General features: G+C 45.9%; 1 protein-coding gene across 3 annotated transcripts in view; it reads left to right on the forward strand.

The window, feature by feature from the left end:
• LOC142584702 (putative enoyl-CoA hydratase) overlaps nucleotides 1-19,267 on the forward strand; it is a 78,875-nt gene that overhangs the window by 17,946 nt on the left and 41,662 nt on the right. For all 3 annotated transcript variants that reach the window (XM_075694906.1, XM_075694905.1, XM_075694904.1), the window contains exon 3: nucleotides 13,262-13,329. In XM_075694906.1, the coding sequence (XP_075551021.1) occupies nucleotides 13,262-13,329 (68 nt within the window). The remainder of the gene's footprint in view (nucleotides 1-13,261; nucleotides 13,330-19,267) is intronic.

Here is a 19,267-nt window from a genome sequence, read left to right on the forward strand (position 1 = left end):
ACCGGTAAGTTCGCGCGATCATATTGGTGGTACCGTTGCTTTAGTGCCCGTTCTATAGCGGTAGCCTCCTTGGTGAATTCGACCACTGTCGTCGGTGGATTCCTCACGAGTCCGGCAAACAGTTCCTCCTTCATTCCGCGCAAGAGATAGCGTAACTTCTTTTCTTCGGCCATCTCAGGGTCTGCTCTGCGGAAAAGGTGGGTCATATCTTCTGCATACATGGCTACGCTCTCGTTTGGTTTTTGAATACGGGATTCGAGTAGGCGCTGCGCAGTGAGTAGGCGCTGCACGTGTCTAGCAGCTGGGTGCGGAAGGCATCCCATGTGGTCAAACTTCGCTCCCGGTTCACAAACCACGTCCGCGCGCTGTCTTGAAGCGCGAAGTAGACATTAGACAGCTTTTGCTGGGAGCCCCAGTCATTATAACTGGCGACAGGCTCAAATTGGTCAAGCCAATCTTGGGCATCTTCAAAAGCGTCGCCATGGAAGCTTTCTGGTATCTTAGGATTCTGCAGCGTCACCTGCGATGGAGTTGCAGTAGCCATGGCGGAAGTAGGTAGACGCGTTCCAACGGGGTCCTGCAAAGGGTTGAACTCGGGCGTCAGGCCTAGCAGGCGGCGACTGTACCGGTAGTGACCATATAGGATGTGGCAATATACATCTGAAAAAATAACATTTGCAGTACAATACATGTGAAAATGTGGCCATTTAATATTCACGCTGCTGTGTAGTAAGCTGACAGGGACCACTACAAAACCATGTTACGAATGTGTTTGCTGCTCTGATATCCCAAATGTGTGGTTGGTTTAGCAGTGTATCCCTTGAGTTGTTTGTCTGTTTAGTTAAAGCTGTTAGGCTTAGAATAGCTTTTGGTTGTAGTATTTAAGTGCAGTCATGCCCTCCTTATACCCCTTTCAGCACCACTGACATGCCATTACATTTCCGCACTTCTGGCATTGCCAAGTTTCTTTTGACACTCCTTTTGTCAGGTAGAAATGCGCACAGAAAAGAGCATTTATTTATTTATTTGTTTATTTATTTATTTATTTATTTATTTATTTATTTATTTATTTATTTATTTATTTATTTATTTATTTATTTATTTCATTACCCTCAGGGCCTGAAGGCATTACAGAGGGGAGTGGGTACTTTTGATAAAGTGGAAAAAAAAAACAGCAGTAAGTTTGTATAAAACAAAAAAGAAAACGAAAAGGCTACATCGATACAATAAAGGAAATTAACAATAAATAGTGCGCAGTACAAGGAAAAAACAGTTAAAACAAAAAAGAAGCACTGCAGAAAAGAGACCTCATCAACAAAGAAAGAAAACGAAAGAAATGACGCTGAAAACAGTAATATATGGCGTACAAAACAAAGTTTGGCGGGATCAAAAAGGAAAAGAAAAAAAATGGGCTAAGCAAGAATAAAAAGATGACAATGCTACAATTTTTGTGTCTACGACAACAGCAGGTTAGTTAAGGCAGCTTTGAACTTAGAATTATCAGATATTTTGATGACAGATCGGGGAAGGTGATTCCAACTTGCTGACGTACTGGGGGTGAATGAATTGAAAAAATGGTTGGTGTGGCATGAAGGAACACCAACCTTATGATGATGGCCGATGCAAGCTGAAACGTAACAAGTGAGGGTGATGAATCTATCCTTAAGAATGGGGTTGTCATAATATATCTTATGAAACAGACAAAGGTTTCATAGTACTAGTTATGCTGGAGTTGCAGTGATAATTAGAAAGAATGAAGTGAACCGCTCGGTTCTGGACAGATTCAAGTTGATGAATGAGCGCCTCTTCACTGGGGTCTCAGACAGATGTAGCATATTCAAGTTTAGTACGAACTAACAATTTTTAAAGAAGTAGTTTTACAGAACTAGAACAAAGATAAATATTGTAGCGCATGTAGCCAAACATGTGGTTAGCGTTGTTAGTTATATGGTCTACATGCATCTTCCAAGAAAGATTAGAACAAATAAATACGCCTAGATATTTGTAACGAAACACAGATCTGAGGTTACTAATATTAAGATGATATGAGGGCAGTTTAGTGATATGACGAGAAACACGCACATATTTACATTTGTTAATGTTTAGTTCCATGTTCCACGTGTTAGCCCAGTCGAGAGCATGGTTTATATCAGACTGAAGAAGACCTATATCGGAGTTACTGTTAATCTTGCGGTATATCACACAGTCATCTGCAAAGAGATTAATTGATGAGCATAATCCATCAGGTAAATCATTAATATAAATGAGAAAAAGCAAAGGTCCCAGCACAGAGCCTTGTGGCACACCTGATTCAACTGTAGAAATGACAGAGGAAGTCTTACAAATTGTGAACGATTATCATTATCCTTATAAATTATTCACTTCTGCACAGCCAAAACTAAACCGATGTGTTTGTTTTATAAATTCCGAAGAAAGAAAACAGCAGTGCTGGGAGATTGTCCCCTTCGAAAAAAACTTGACACTAAAAGGGCAAATACCATGCACACTTTAGCTCCCAATCAATTCTGGAAATACAGCGAGCTGTCCATAATAACAAACATCAATGCAAAACAAATAATGCTTATTGAGGAAAGAAAAATGATGCTGTAATTAAGATCTATTTCTACATGTTGCAGAGCACATTGAAATTGAAGTTTCACAACTTGAACTGCAGTATTCTGATCTGTGCAATCTGGAGGCCATTACTCGCAATCTGGAAGCCATTACTCACAGTGCCATTCAAGGAATTCATGGACCATGGACAGCAGGCTTTGCATTGACGAAATTGTGAATGACAGTGCTTTCAGACAAGGGAATCTATTGAGGATTGAGGGCAGCCTATATGGAGAGATACAGCTTCTTGACGAGGCTAGCATGCAAGAAAAAAAAGCTGTTCGGTCTCTGCTGATTTCTGAGCATATGATGTCAGGAGAAGAGCTGAAAAAATGTAGAAGGCCCAGTCTTCTACATGGAAAGCAGCTATTAGAGATGCAGAACTAATGACAGTACTATCAATAGTTGAATCACTGTTGACCTGTTGATGGCAAAAACGAACTATAGATCCTGTAGTGCCATTGGTAGTACAAAACCACGCGATGTACGCCACACAATAAACTGCGACATAAACTTGGGGACGTTACCCTGCATATCTTGCTTTTTTTTCCCCGCTTTTTGTTGTTGTTATTGTTGTTAGTCTTTTTATTTTGTCCCTCCTGCCAGGACCCATTTAGAGTCTGCAGTATGCTGTAAATAAACTTTAAAAATAATCCCAAGGCATGCACTATGCAGGCTGCGATAACCATTATAGCAGCCTGTGTCCCCACAGTGCACACGTCACTGAGTGCTGCAAATGGATGTCGCTGCGCACTGCTTCAGCACAATTTTTACTTTGTAGAGCTTTCCATGCTGTCTACATGAGGTCGCGGGACACTGTTCACCAGTACCTGGAATCTGAAACCACAAGCAAAAACAGTTCTCAGTTATCGCAGACCATTTGGTAGTATCACTAGCCAACCACTGCAGCCTCTCACCAGCACAATCAATAGGTAACTTTAGTAAACTAATATCGTAATACTGTTGATAGCTCTGTTGATACTATTAATATTTTCTTTTTTGAAACTACCATAATAATATCAGTAGTACTATTGATACTACTGGCAGTTAAAAAAAGCAGCGATACCATCAGTTGTCAATTTACTGAATATTTTTTTTTGCATCACTAACATGTACATTGCTGAGCGATTCAAATGTGATACACAGAGTACTTGGCTGCCGTACGTACGCTGTGACTAGCATGAACTTTAAGTGCATGAGATTTAATCGCATGAGCTTATCCTTGTGCATTATTATTAATATGCAGTTACACAGTGCTTGCACTAAAATAATAATGAATTGGGCAGCCATGCATATGCAACTTGCTTATACGATGAAACGCTATGACATATAAAACTTTTAGCAGATGAAATGAATAACGAAGCAAAGGACAGCCCAACCAGCTTTCCGAATCCCTACCATATTGCTACACGCGTGTGACATTTGATTGTTTGAACGAGATGCATGGACGCTATCACTCGAGAAAAGAGAAGGAAGACCGAACTGGGCTCGCGCTGTGAATTGATAGAAATTGCAAACCTTGGCATCCCTACCACCTGCTCTGTCTCCCGACCTGATTCGGCACCCATTCCCATGTCCACAACCTGTATTGACTAGTATTTCGCTCCCCGACCACACAATCCTGCTGAATGGCGAACCCCAGACGACAAACTGATCTGCTTCTGCTGCCACTGTGTTGGTCATGTATCCTGCCACTGCAGCACCACCTGGATACCGCCTTACTGGAGCTAATTCCCTGCTCTTCACCCACACGCCGACGCTCGCCGTTATTCACCTTGCCGTCTGTACCCTACTTCTGATGCCCCTGACAGCCGCTCCTCTGTGCGATCACCGTCGCCTCAACGGCATCGCTCCCCATCGCGCCAACCTCGCCGCTTTTCCTCGCCAAACCGACGAACGTAAAACTAGGCCATGCACCTCTTGGAGGTAGTGCTGCATCATGTTCGTCCTGTCCAAATCCTCCGTTCACGTTCCTCACCAACAAGAACCTAATTTAAGTAGACGTAGATGGTGTTCCGTTGATGGCATTAATTGATACTGGAGCCCAAGTGTCCATAATGAGTGCTAACCTATGTCGTCACCTCAAAAAATTCTTATGCCTGCCACCACTCAAGCCGCACATGTCGCCAATTGTGCCACTGTTGCCGTCAGGAGTATGTGCACAGCTCGCATAGGAATTGCTGGCCGCCAAGTTCCAGTCCTGTTCACCATACTGACCAGTTGCCCTCATGACTTGATCTTCGGGCTCGACTTTCTGACAACGCATTCTGCCCTCATGGACTGTTCCACCGGCACGCTGTGCCTCGAGCTTCCTCTTCTTTCAGACGTTTGCCCCGAACAACCGAACACCCTCCGCATTACAGCGTTTGTTCGCTTACCTCCAAAAGCCCTAACCTTCCTCGTGCGTGATGGTGACTATGTCGTCGCACCTATTCATGATGTCTTCCTGGCGCGCAACATCTCTGTGCCACACTCCGTCGTGACCGTTGCCGCTAATAGGATGTGTCTCCCTGTTGTCAATTTTGGCTTGACGAAGCAAGTGTTACCTAAAGGCATAGCAGTGGCCACGCTTCGGTCAGTGACAGATGACCACGTCACTGCTTTTGCAACCGATCCATCTCCAGATCCTCCTGATTACCCGCAGGATGCCTTGAACCTTGACGGCCCATTACGTCCCATGGTCGCTCCGGACCTCGCACCTGACCAAGCTGCCGCCGTATGTTGTCTTTTGCTTTCCTACTGTGACATATTTGACACTGACAATCAATCACTTGGTCAGACGACCCTTGGTAAGCATTGGATAAACACTGGTGATGCTGCTCCCATTCACCGCCAACCGTATTGCGTGTCCACGGCAGAGTGGCAAGTTATTCAGCAGGAAGTAAACAAGATGCTTGCCAGAGGCATTGTTGAGCCCTCGTCGAGTCCTTGGGCATCGCCGGTCGTGCTCGTCAAAAAGAAAGATGTCACGTGGCATTTCTGCATTGATTACCGCCACCTCAATCAAATTACTAAAGAGGATGTTTACCCTTTACCATGAATCAACGACGCTCTTGATTGTCTTCACGGTGCCAAATACGTTTCGTCCATTGACCTTTGATCTGGTTATTGGCAGATTTCCATCGATGAGGAAGACCAAGAAAAGACCGATATCGTCACTCCTGATGGCATCTACCAAATCAAGGTCATACTGTTCTGTTTATGCAATGTCCCCACCACGTTCGAATGGATGATCGACTCTCTGCTTCAATGTTTCAAATGGTCGACTTGCCTTTGTTACCTCGACGACGTCCTTGTGTTTTCTCCTACATTTGAGACGCGCCTTGAGTGTGTCGCAGCTATCCTTGACGTCTTCCGCAAGGCTGGGCTCCAATTAAACTCATCAAAGTGCCACTTCGGGCACCGACAGATTACAGTGCTAGGCGATCTTGTCGATGCTTCCGGAGTACAGCTGGCTGCTGTTTATGACTGGGCGCTGTATCTTGAAAACAAGCTGCGGTGTGGACAAAGTGTGCCCAGTGCTGGTAGCTTCATATGTGCTGTGCTTTCGAAGTTTAGTTCATGTTGAAGCGAGAGACAGCACGAAGGTCAATTCGCTTGCTGCTGCCGCCTTATCTTGCTTTATTTGCTGTCGTCATCAATGCCTCATCTTTCGAGCGAAACTGCGACTTTTTTATTTGCTTTTTTACGTTGAACGTTCGTCACCCACTCTTAGCAATAAAGTTGTTAGACATCATGATGAAAGTTTTGAAAGTGAGGTGATCTAGATACTATGGACTTCAGATAAAACGGACGTTTTTTGTCAGATTATCAGGATCCGTTGTAACAAGAGTCTACTGTATATATATATATATATATATATATATATATATATATATATATATATATACATATATATAATCAAAATTAGGTTTTAAGGTTTTCTTAAAATTAGGCACTGGGAGGCACGTGAAGTTCACCTATGCAAATCATTTATGTGGCCAAGGGGACACAATGTGAGATGATCATTATCACTGTTTGCCAGCCATTTAACTAAAATTGAATAATTACCTTTTTATTGACTCCAGTAAGCGGGCATATTTGCATTGAAAAGTTAGAGGCAGTCATAATTCTGCACAGCTCCACTTTGCAGAATTGTTCTTAGCAGCATGCCTGTGTTCCGAGATATCCGGCTGCAAAATTTTAATTTCCGTTTGCATGTTATGCATGCAAGACGACGAAGATTGGTGCAAAGCTCCTCTCTGATGTGATGTGGCTGTTGCCTGTGGCGTTTAGTTCGAAAATGTTTGAAAACTGCTGGTGCTTCTAGTGTGCTTGTCCTCCTATTATCAGGATTTGCAGAAATAAATTGAATTGAAATCCATGCAATATGAAATTCGTGCAATCCGTGCCTGCTCCTAGGAATGTGCTCAGTCACTAACTCGCCCAGCTTGCTGTGTTAGTGCAATATGAATTGAAAGCCGTGCATGTCCACAGCAACAAACAATGATGCACTAGGTTTTTAGCCACAATAATATTTTAAGTGAAAAGGTAGAGGCAACTCAAACAATACCTCAAATGATGTGGGGAACAGAACCGGGGTAATGACACATTAGGGAGGGGGTGCTTCAGCATCGCTGCCCCCCCTCCCCCCGATAAACTTAAACTTAGGAGGGAGCTTGGGCCCCGGAGCTCCCCCCATAGGAAAGGAGGAAAGCATCTTGATGGTGATCAGCATCCTGGGTTCAAGAGTAGTTTACTCCTCATGGGGAAGGAGCTCTATAATAATGGAACAAAATGACACAGACTTCCACAGACTGCATGTTTCTGCCCTGTTCACTGCCTGAAGAGCTAGTTCCCGCAATGAAGACACCGTGCAAGTGCATTGGTAAAGTTCGGTACTTGGCAAAATTGATCCGTAATGAGGAGCAGCGCAATAGTGTTGAGGCATGGCTGTGCTTGTGGTTATATTCATATCAGAAATTGTAGTTCTATTTTAAAGCTTTACTTCATCAATCTTCGGTAGTGCAAAACCTATAGTTTCTGGGTCTTGGAATTAAAGTGAGTGAAGCATGCTCAGCTGCTCAGGTCAAAATATAGCCATAAGAAAACTTTGATAAAAATTTTCCTAGCCTGGCTGTTATCCATTGTCATCTTTCGCATCATGTCGGGCTAATGATTTTTCTGTATGTTCCTTCCTTTAGCATAGACATATTCAATACAAATGACATATCTCACTCTCTTTAACAATTTTTCAGCACTTTAATATTGCTACGGAACAGTCGCCACAGTGTGGCTGCACTGAGGAGAAAAAAGACGACGTGGCCCCGCTTGATATAGCGTCGCCATTTTGGCCTTCCGTTAGCTTACCTGTAAATAAATTGTATATAGCATTGGGCTCCAGCTACACGTAATATTAATTTGGTGGAGGTGGACGTTCCCCGTACCCGTCATGGAGCTTCGCAGCAGTCGCAGAGGCGGCAGTGCAACTTCGGCTCCTGCTGGCGGCACTTCATCGACGCAACCGTCTCCGCCTGCAGCCTCGACCTACGTTGCCGTTTCCCCCCCTCGGGATCCTGGTGTTTTCAACGGAGTCAGCAGTCCTGATGTTGACGACTGGCTCCGCTTATACGAACGTGTCAGCACCAGTCACAGGTGGGATCTGACTATCATGCTTGCGAACGTTCTTTTCTACCTCGACGGAGCTCCACTTGCATGGTTCCAGACTCACGAAGAGGAGATCTCGAGCTGGGATCTTTTCAAAGAGAAGCTCCGCGACCTTTTTGGCAATCCCTTCGGTCGCCAAGTCAATGCCAAGAAAGCCCTTGCCACACGTGTACAGACGTCGACTGAGTCCTACGTGTCGTACATTCTCGACGTCTTGGCTCTTTGTGCCAAGGCTGACCCGACCATGTCTGAGGATGATAAGGTTAATCACATCCTCAAAGGCATTGCTGACGACGCCTTCAATTTACTGGTGTTTACGAACGTCACCAGCATCGATATGATCCTCAAGAAGTAACGCCGTCTTGAGCATGCTAAAAGCCGCCGGGTATCCCAGCACATCACGCGACTTCCCAACACAGCTGCTACGTCATCCTGTGACGACCTCTTTCCCCAGCCGTCGCGATGTGACAACTTGACCCGCATCATTCGTCATGAGGTCGAAGCAGCACAACCGGCGGCCCCTTCATTCCCGTCACCTGATCATTCTCCGGTGACAATCTCCTTGATCCAAGCCGTCGTCCGTCAAGAGTTGTCCAACGTCGGCCTGCAGTCCATTCGTTCCACAGGCTCGGAACCTCTTTTTCCACGCACGTCCCCACCGCGCTCTTCTTGCTCCTCTTATGGACAGCGCAACCCATCCGAATGGTGAACCGTGGACGACAAGCCGATCTGTTTTAACTGCCGACGCATAGGACATGTCGCTCGCCACTGCCGCAGCGGCTGGACTTCTTTGATGCACTATTCTCCGGATTACCATCCTCGCTCCTCTAGCGCGTCCTTTTCCTTCGCCCCTTCTATGCCCGCTCCATCATCTGACCCTGCGACACCTTTGACACGACCCCGCTACTCCCGCTTACCTTCTCCCTCCCGTCGTCAATCTCGTTCGCCCCCATCATGCCGTGCTCCTTCTCCGACCTACTCGCCGCACCCCCGACCGGAAAACTAGACAGTGCAGCTTCTGGAGGTGAAGCTGCAATGACGAAATTCGCACGAAATCCTTGCTTCACCTTACCCACGAACAAGAATCTTTTGGACGTTCTCGTCGACAATGTTCCTGTGTGTGCATTGATCGACACCGGGGCGCATGTGTCCATTATGAGTTCTGCTCTTCGCCGTCTGCTCAAAAAAGTTCTGACGCCCGCCCCGAACTGAGTTGTACAAGTCATCGACGGAGGGACTGTCGCTATTGTTGGCATGTGCTCTGCCCGACTCACCATTGCTGAGAGACACACCGTCGTTCTCTTCACCGTCATCGAGCATTGCCCTCATGAACTCATTCTCAGTCTGGATTTCCTTGGCAATCATTCTGCCCTCATTGACTGTTCGGCCGGCTCACTTCGCCTTGACTTCCCTCTTGTTGCTGACCATGTGGACCTGCCTCCAAGCCGTTTAAGCTGCATTGATTTTATTCACCTACCACCTCAATCTGTGACACACGTCGACTTGTCCTCACCAGCTGTACCTGACAGTAATTATGTGGTCGCACCGATTCCGGCAGTTATACTTACACATGGTGTTACCGTGCCGCACACTGTGCTGACAATTACTGCTAACCGCACCTGCCTTCCCCTTGTCAATTTTGCGCTAACCGCGCAAGTTCTGCCTCAGGGAATTTCATTGGCTATAATTAGCGCTTTGCAGGATGATGAGATCGAGCCATTCACAGTGGAAGATCGACACAGCTCAGCCCATACCGTGACGTCATCGCACGGTGCTGACGTCGACATTGAGAAGATGGTTTCCTCTGACCTTACACCTGTTCAAGCTGAAGCTCTTTGCCGCGTTCTTGAAGGCTATCGCAACATTTTTTACTTTGACAATCGACCCTTAGGTCAAACGTCCGTCGTAACCCATCGCATAAACACTGGCGATGCGAACCCTATTCACCGACGTCCATATTGTGTTTCTGCGTCCGAACGAGCTGTTATCCAACAGGAAGTCAAAAAGATGCTTGCAAAGGACATTATCGAGCCTTCCTGTAGTCCCTGGGCTTCACCCGTTGTACTTGTCAAAAAGAAGGACGGCTTTTGTGTAGATTACCGCCACCTGAACAAAATCACAAAACAGGACGTGTACCCTTTGCCATGTATTGATGACGCTCTAGACTGCCTGTATGGTGCCACCTATTTTTCTTCTATCGACTTACGGTCCGGCTACTGGCAGATATCCGTCGATGACATGGACCGAGAGAAGACTGCATTTATTACCCCTGATGGCCTTTATCAGTTCAAGGTGATGTGTTTCGGTCTCTGTAACGCACCCGCCACCTTCGAATGAATGATGGACTCTTTGCTTCAGGGGTTCAAGTGGTCCACCTGTTCGTGCTATCTGGACGACCGTCATCATTTATTCGCCCGCATTTGACACGCATCTAGACCGTCTTTCAGCGATTCTCGACGTGTTCTGCCGCGCCGGTCTCCAGTTGAACTCGTCAAAATGTCACTTCGCTCGCCACCAAATCACTGTCCTTGGACACCTCGTGGACACCAGAGGCGTGCGACCTGATCCGGACAAAATTCGCGCCGTTACGAACTTTCCTGTTCCGAAGTCTACCAAGGCCGCTCGTAGTTTCGTAGGGCTGTGCTCTTATTTCTGACGCTTTGTGAAGGATTTTGCGACCATTGCACGTCCCCTTACTGACCTCTTGAAGAAAGGCGCCCTATTTTCTTGGGGACCTGACCATGCCGCATCTTTTTCGCAGCTCACTACTCTCCTTACCACGCCTCCAATTCTGGCCCACTTTGACCCGTCTGCCTCAACGGAAGTTCGAACTGATGCCAGTGGTCACGGCATAGGAGCAGTGTTAGCACAATGCCAGCGTGGACATGATCGCGTTATAGCCTATGCCAGCCGACTTCTATCACCCGCCGAGCGCAATTATTCAATCACAGAGTGCGAGCGCTTCGCTCTTGTGTGGGCTGTTGCGAAGTTTCGTCCATACTTGTACGGACGCCCCTTCTGTGTCATCACTGATCACCACGCACTCTGTTGGCTATCCTCGCTCAAGGACCCCGTGGGACGACTCGCTCGCTGGGCCTTACGCCTGCAAGAATATACTTTCTCCGTGGTATATAAGACGGGATGCTTGTACCAGGACGCCGATTGTTTGTCCCGCTACCCCGTCGACGGACCTGCTGATGCGGACGCCATCGCTTGTGTCCCAGCTGCTTGAAATCGGCAACGAGCAACGCCGCGATCCTTCATTACGAGCCCTCATCCACCACCTGGAGTCAACGCCTGGCGACGCCTCTCTCCGGATGTTTCTCCTTAAGGAGGGGACATTATACCGCCGTAATCTCGATCCACACGGCCTTGACCTTCTGCTCATAATTCCATCACACCTGCGTTCGACTGTCCTCCAACAACTTCACGACGCTCCCTTGGCTGGACACTTGGGCGTCTCGCGCACATACGACCGTGTACGCCGTCGATTCTTTTGGCCAGGTCTCGCCCGCTCCGTGCGGCGCTACGTTGCCGCTTGTGAGCCCTGTCAGCTCCGGAAGAAGCCCTCCACACCTCCAGCTGGATGTCTTCAGCCGATCGACATCCCACCGAAACCCTTTTTCCATGTTGGTCTAGACCTTCTTGGACCGTTTCCTCTCTCGGGCTCCAGAAATAAATGGGTCGCCGTCGCTACCGATTATGCTACGCGGTACGCAATCACCAGAGATCTCCCGACAAGTTGTGCTACTCACGTTGCAGACTTTCTGCTCTATGACATCATTTTAGTGCACGGTGCTCCGCGCCAATTACTCACTGACCGTGGCCGCAGCTTTCTGTCGGCAGTCGTCGAGGACATCCTCCGCTCCTGCTCGACAAAGCACAAGTTCAGCATGTCCTACCACCCACAGACCAACGGCCTCACGGAGCGCCTCAACCGGACCATCACCAACATGCTTTCGAAGTACGTTGCGACCGACCACCACGACTGGGATCCTCACTTACCAGACGTTCGCGTATAATTCATAGCGTCACGACACCGCCGGCTATTCACCATTCTATCTCCTATATGGCCGAGAACCCGCGTTGCCCTTAGACACTTTGTTGCCCTCGGCCATAAGTTTAACCACTGAATACGCCCGCGACGCGATTGCACACGCCGACCACGCGCGCCAGCTCGCCCGCACCCGTCTCGAGGCCTCGCAGGAGCATCAGAGACGCCTCTATGACAGCCACCATCGCAACGTGCACTTTACTCCGGGTTCTCTGGTGCTTCTCTGGTCACCCATTCGACGTGTGGGCCTTTCCGAAAAGCTGCTGTCGCGCTACACTGGCCCATACCGTGTGGTGCGACAAGTGACCGATGTCACGTATGAAGTCATCCCCGCCAACCTCTCAGCGTCATCGTCGGCTGCAAGTGACATCGTTCACGTGGTGAGACTAAAGCCATACCACACACCTTTCACCGCGGATGTGTAGATTAAGCACGGGGACGGTGCTTCTACTGCCGGAGGTGATGCTACGAAACAGCCGCCACAGTGTGGCTGCACTGAGGAGAAAGAAGACGACGTGGCCCCGCTTGATATAGCATCGCCATTTTGGCCTTCCGTTAGCTTACCTGTAAATAAATTGTATATAGCATTGGGCTCCAGCTACATGTAACAATATTATCCTCCTTTTTTTACAATTTGCTCCCTGTTGTATTTAGCATAAAACATACAGTCCTCATTATTTTGTTATCTAATGCATATAAGCAAATTTAAGCACTTCGAAATCTTTGAACTTTGTGTTCTGTTTTACTGCTTCGGTGTTTGAATTACTAATTTCATTCTTAGGCACACACCTCTTTCACTGTATAGAACCTTTCGCTGTTTTCGTTTGTGAACACTAACCCACTCCTGCTTGAGCCAACAATTGCTGCAATGTGAATGAATGAACGAATAAATAAATAAATAGTATGGTTCTGTGGAAACGTTGCAAGTAGTGCTCCACTGTATTGCAGGTGGCAGCTTCTGTGCCGGCTATGACCTGTCAGAACTTGCAGAGGACAGTCCAGACGACTGGCCTGAGGTAAGGCACAGCACCTTGTTGCCCTTCGGATGAGCAGCTAAACTCTGTGTAAATCCACTTGCTAGGTGAGTGTAAATGTTTCACCTGCCCTAAGCTACGAAAAAAAGTGTAAGCTAACTCCTAAGATAGAATGCTTCACAGTTGAAAAATTTTAACAGGCTCAGTTAGCATGGACCGCTCTGTTACCTTTATAAGGCGGCTGCTCTAGTACCGTTTGAGCTAACCAAGATGCAAGCAGGTGGTAAGGCAAGGACCAGATAATCTAAACTTGCAAGTGGCACGTACACGGCATGCATCGAGCCACCATCCTTCTCACCATCCTTCTCACTTCTCACCATCACTTTCGCACGCTTGCTCTCCCACCCACAGCACTTGGCGCATGGGGTGCCGTAGGATCTTATTGCTCTTGGAATTTCCACGGAAGATGATAGCAAGAGGCTCTGCATCTGGTCTGGTACAAGTACCGCTCCTAGGGGTTGGCAGCGCCATCCAGACAAAAGACAAAAGGAGAAAAAGAAATTATGGGGTTTTACGTGCCAAAACCACTTTCTGATTATGAGGCACGCCGTAGTGGAGGACTCCGGAAATTTTCACCACCTGGGGTTCTTTAACGTGCACCTAAATCTAAGCACATGGGTGTTTTGGAATTCCCCCCCATCGAAATGCGGCCGCCGTGGCCGGGATTCAATCCCGCGACCTTGTGCTCAGCAGCCTAACACCATAGCCACTGAGCAACCACGGCGGGTAAAACAAAAGGAAGTACACGATACGAGCACAGGTTATCTTTCGTCCGGGTTGCGTTGCCCACCCCTAGGAACATGTTCCATCACCAACTCGCCCAGCTTGCCGTGTTAATACAAGTACCGTCACTACAGTGTATCAGGCATAGCTCCGCTTTGTTGGCTACCCTATATCGTGCAGTGCACGATTTTAGAGGTGCATTCACAAGCAACTGCATGTAATTCAACTATTTCACCATTTGCATCTGCGACAGTTTCCACCTCGGTATTCCTTTGCGGCAGCAGTGAAGTTTTGTTACTTTGAAATCGTGCATAAATACACTTTATTATATTGGGGTTTAAAATATGTACCTCTTGCTTTATGGACAAGAAGTTATAAAAAGTTAAATAGATCATACATGCATACTCGCTGGATGGGCACTGCACCTGCGAGAGCACACCTATACGGTCGTATACAACACAAGGTGCCTGCACAAGGATGCGGATTGTTTGTCCCGCCACCTTGTGGGTGGCAGTTACTCTCCATGCACTGAATCTCTCGATTGCATCTCTTCCGTGAGCCAGTTACTTAGCAATAATGATCAATGGCAAATACATTTAAACCTCAATATAACAAACTTCAATATAATGAAATTCTTGATATAACCAAGTGTGTTTGTATGGGATTTCAATACAATGAAATTTCGCTTCCACAGCAAAGGAATGCCAAGACAATAAATGGAAACTTCCACAGATGCAGATGGTCAAATGATTGAATTACAAGCGGCTGCTTGCAAATGCACCTCTCAAATCACGTGTGGCACGAAAGAGTGACTGCCGAAGTGAAGCCACATCATGTTCCATATAAAGTCCAAGTGCGATAAGATCCTATCGTGCCCCACACACTTTGAGCTTTAGGTGTGAGTGAAAGTGTGTGAGAGTGAGACAAGAAAGATAGTGGCTTTGTGCACGAGTGCTGCCTCCCCGCGCGAGCAAATGGAAAGAGGGGGAAGGGAGCGAGCTTGTGGTAACACGATTAAGAGTGTGCAAGGGCCGGGGTGGGGGGTTAAGTTGGCACGCGTCGCGATTTGTGGCTGCGCATGGCTGTAAGCGCGGCTGAGTGCATATGCAGCCATGCACCCTGTTTTAGAGGTAATCTGCCACGTGTGCGAAGAGTGGGCGTGTCGAGACGGTGTGGCATCATGTAAGCTGTCTTCCCGCGCATTTAGTATTGAAGGTTGCGTATTCTTGAGTTTCGGTGATCCATTGGAGCGAGAGCCAGACAAAGCATTTGCTTCACGCTGCTGCCGCTTTTCATGAAAGCGTCGTCCCAGCACGGCTGACGCAATGAGCCATGAAGGTGGTGTGCACATGCAAGCGTGGCTTGCTTCACTGCATTTTTACCGCCTATGTGAAGATATCGTCAATGTGGCATGAAACTGTGTCATTCATCGCTGACTCCCAATTCATCAGAATGAATTGTTTTCTTCATTCAAATTTGTTTTATTTTTCAAGTGCCCGATAATTAGGAAAATTCTGCAGCCCCTTTCCGTGTAAGAACAATCAATTGGCAATGGTACTCATTTGCGTAAAAGGCCGAATTTCAATAAAATGAATTTTCGATTCAATGAAGCAAATCGCCGATTTTACCTACTATGTTTCATTGAGGTTTAACTGTGTTTCAAAAAACCTTAAGTTTCCAGGTGACATTGTCCTGTTCAGCAACTATGAAGATGATTTGCAACAAAGGGGTGATATCTTTAGCGGATGAAGTGTTAGAGTGGGGCATTGCAGATCAATGTGTGGAGGAGAAACGTAGTGTTCAGCAGCCTGACGAGAAAACTAGATCTCATGGTTGGCAGTCGGCCTCTAAAATCTGTGCGAAACCATGTTAATCTAGGCCAGTTGCTCGCACTGGACCGTGATCATGCAAAGGAATCTTGTTGAGACAGCATGAGAAACAAGGACTAAAACATGAACAGCATGAGTGATCTGTAGTTCTCGGTTCTTGTGATGTTTCCACTGCAAGATACAGTACCAACTAGCTCCATTTCACACCCTTCTGCTGATAGATCATGAGAAGAAAGTTCATAGAAGAATAAAAATAGCTTGGAGTGCACACGAAGGGCATTACCAAATCATGGCCGGCAGCTTACCACTATTCCTGAAGAGAAAAGTGTACAATCATTGTAGTTTACCGGTACTAATGTGTGGGGCAGAAGCTTCCAATTAAGAAAGAAGCTTGACAAGAATTTAAGGACCACGCAAGAAGCAATGGAATGAAAAATGTTAGGCATAACATTAAACAGAATGGAAGCCAGCGGTGTGGCTAGGAGAGCAAATGAAGATAGCCAATATTGTAGTTGTCACGAGGAGGAAAGAAGGGACCTGGGCAGGCTATGTAATGCATAGGGCAGATAACCAGTGGACCATTAGAGTTACACAATGGGTGCGAAAAAAAGGGAGGCACAGACATTGATGGCAGCGAATCGGGTGAGGTGGTGAAATTAGGAAATTTGCAGGCCTGAGATGTGGTCAGCTGGTGCAGGGCAGGAGTAATTGGTGACCACTGGGAAAGGCCTCCTTTCTGCAGTGGCCGTAAATAGGCTGATGATGATGATAGTTGTGCTGATGTAGTGATAGCGGCCATGTTGTTTCATCTCATGTTGTTCAAATTATTTCTTGTGGTCAACTGCTAAGCAAATTTTATGCAGCCGCAATAGAATAGTTTGGCAAATAGTATCCCTTAGGTCAGCTGACTCCAAACAAGGAGCCGGTGTGGAAGTAGATGTGTGACCAAGGCTGGGGAAATATTTACTATAAAATGTTGCTGCCTTGTTTAGTGCCAGTTTGTGGCTTTGAATTTCATTATGAAATGCATGCGGGAAATGTTCAGAAGTAACTGTGTCAGGGGAGTGCTTTGAAAGTGAAATCAAAGTGCTCAAGATCGAAAGTGGTATGTTTTACATGTCTCTGTACTGTGAAAAATATTTGTCGAGTGGTTAGCTGGAACACCAATACATATCACAACACATGTTCAGAATGTATCTCTCGAAAATGGTTCCAACATAAAGTTTCCAGCAAAACGGTATGCTATGAGCACTGTGTTGACTTTCCTTGTGCATTTGCAACATTTCACCTAGTGGCAGTACTTGAAAAGTTCTATTGTAAAATTGTAATAAGGATTGATACTAGTGCCACACAGCATCCAACTTTCTTAATCAATTTAATGACGATGAACAAAATGAGAACAAGGTGAAAGCGGGAGCCATCGTTTCGACAAGTGGACAAGTGGAAAAAAATATATATGAAGGATACTGAAATGGAGTAAATAAATAAAGGAAGAAAAGAGAAAATAAAGAAAATAAAAGGAAGAACAGTAAGCAACCAAACGAAGTGTTGCTGCCTAAGCTTGAATTTTAGCATAGCGAATAGATTCTAAAGCTCCCTTTGAAATGCTTATGCCTATTGGTTGAAATATCTTGAACTTATTGATAAGGTACGATTCTCTGTATTTTTTATGTCATTCAGAACGAAATTTGACTGTGAGATGTAGAGTTTAAGTTCATCAAAGTTATGACCTGGTTGGTTGGAATGCTCGGCAACGGCTTTGGGAAGCTTTTTAGCTGTGTCTGCGCGATGTCCGTTTAATGTGATGTTCAAATTTATTGTCCCGTTTCACCGATATATTGTTTCTTACAGAAGGAACATTCAAGCATATAAATCACATCCGAACTTGTACAAGTAAGGCTAGTTTTGACTTTGTGTGTATAACTATTTGCGGTGTCACTTTGAAGGTGCCTGCAGGTTTTGCATCTGGGGCGACAACACGCTTTTATTACGGGGGAATGATGTTGGCTGACTTTTGCATGCACTAACATGTCTTTAAAGTTTCTGTTGCAGTGGTAGGTAACCCTTGGTACATCTGAGAATGCTTTTCTCAGACGCTCGTTACTTGATAATATTGGGTACTATTTTCATAGTATGTTGTTTATGTTTGGGAGTGCATTAGAATATTTTGTTATAAACGCTGGTGGTCTGTCAGATTCTGGTGTAGGCTGTTTCTTAGCTAATTGCGACTGTCTCTCCAATCTCGACGCGACATCATAAGCTCTGTCGAGAACAACTTGTGAATAGTTTATTTCTGCTAGCTTTGTTTTAAAATAATTTAGGTGGTGGATATAATTGTTGTCTGTATAATCGTAAAGAGACACCACCTGAAGATGTTTTGCCCCAGAGGTCTGTCCGAACCAAGCAGATATGACTACCACGCACTACAGATAGCACATGCAACAACAAATCTCGCCCTTTTCTCCAATCCTGCAATCTCGCCGCCAAACAAACAAATTACAGATTTCACCTAAAAATTTAAACTAAGCTGCATTAAACAGAGGAAAGTCCCAAAAGGTCTCAGAAATAAGGTTAGATGTGCCTTTGGTTCTTTACCCTCCAGGCTAATATTGAAGTGGAATGCTGTCCTAGCAAACGCGTCGCTCTCTTTACTTGATATTCTCGAGCACTGCTAGGAACAACTTACGATAATTACTAATCAGCTCGACAGCATAAATTTATTTGAATTGGAAAAATGAGAACTTGAACAATTCATCCAAACTATGGAGGAAGAATTATTAGATAAATACCAGCACAGAGGTATTAGAGCTGCAGATTCACCCAAGAAAACTAATGTTACCTCTACAGCACATAGCTCCACTGATAGTGCTACAGGCGGGCATCCAAAGCACTGCAGCAACGTAGTAGACATATCCCAGAGTCTAAGCCCCGATGAAGTTAATCTCTTGAAACATGGTCTAATGTTTTGTCCCACGAACAGCGCAGTAAATGAATACGAACTCCACAAAGATATAACAGTTTTCAAGACGCATGCGCATCAAGGAGTTCTTTTTCGATGAGCCAGACATAGGAAAACAAGATAGAGACTCTCTTAGATCACCAGCACGTGGACACCGAAAGCCGAGCAGTGCCCAGACCGAGATTTATACATAAAGCTAATCTCAAAGGAAATTCTAGTCAGCGCGGCATTGCCAGAAATGAAAAAATTTGGCCCCCGCTCAGCACCATATCCTTAAATAACTCTTGGAGAGGAATGATATTGTAATAAAATCACCAGACAAAGGCAGCAGTATTGTAATGTGGCCTATAGAGAATTACAAGAATGAGACCTCCAAACATCTGAGCAAGCACACACCCACAGGGGCATC

The sequence above is a fragment of the Dermacentor variabilis genome, chromosome 6, assembly GCF_050947875.1.
Source record: "Dermacentor variabilis isolate Ectoservices chromosome 6, ASM5094787v1, whole genome shotgun sequence".
Classification (NCBI taxonomy): Eukaryota; Metazoa; Arthropoda; class Arachnida; order Ixodida; family Ixodidae; genus Dermacentor; species Dermacentor variabilis.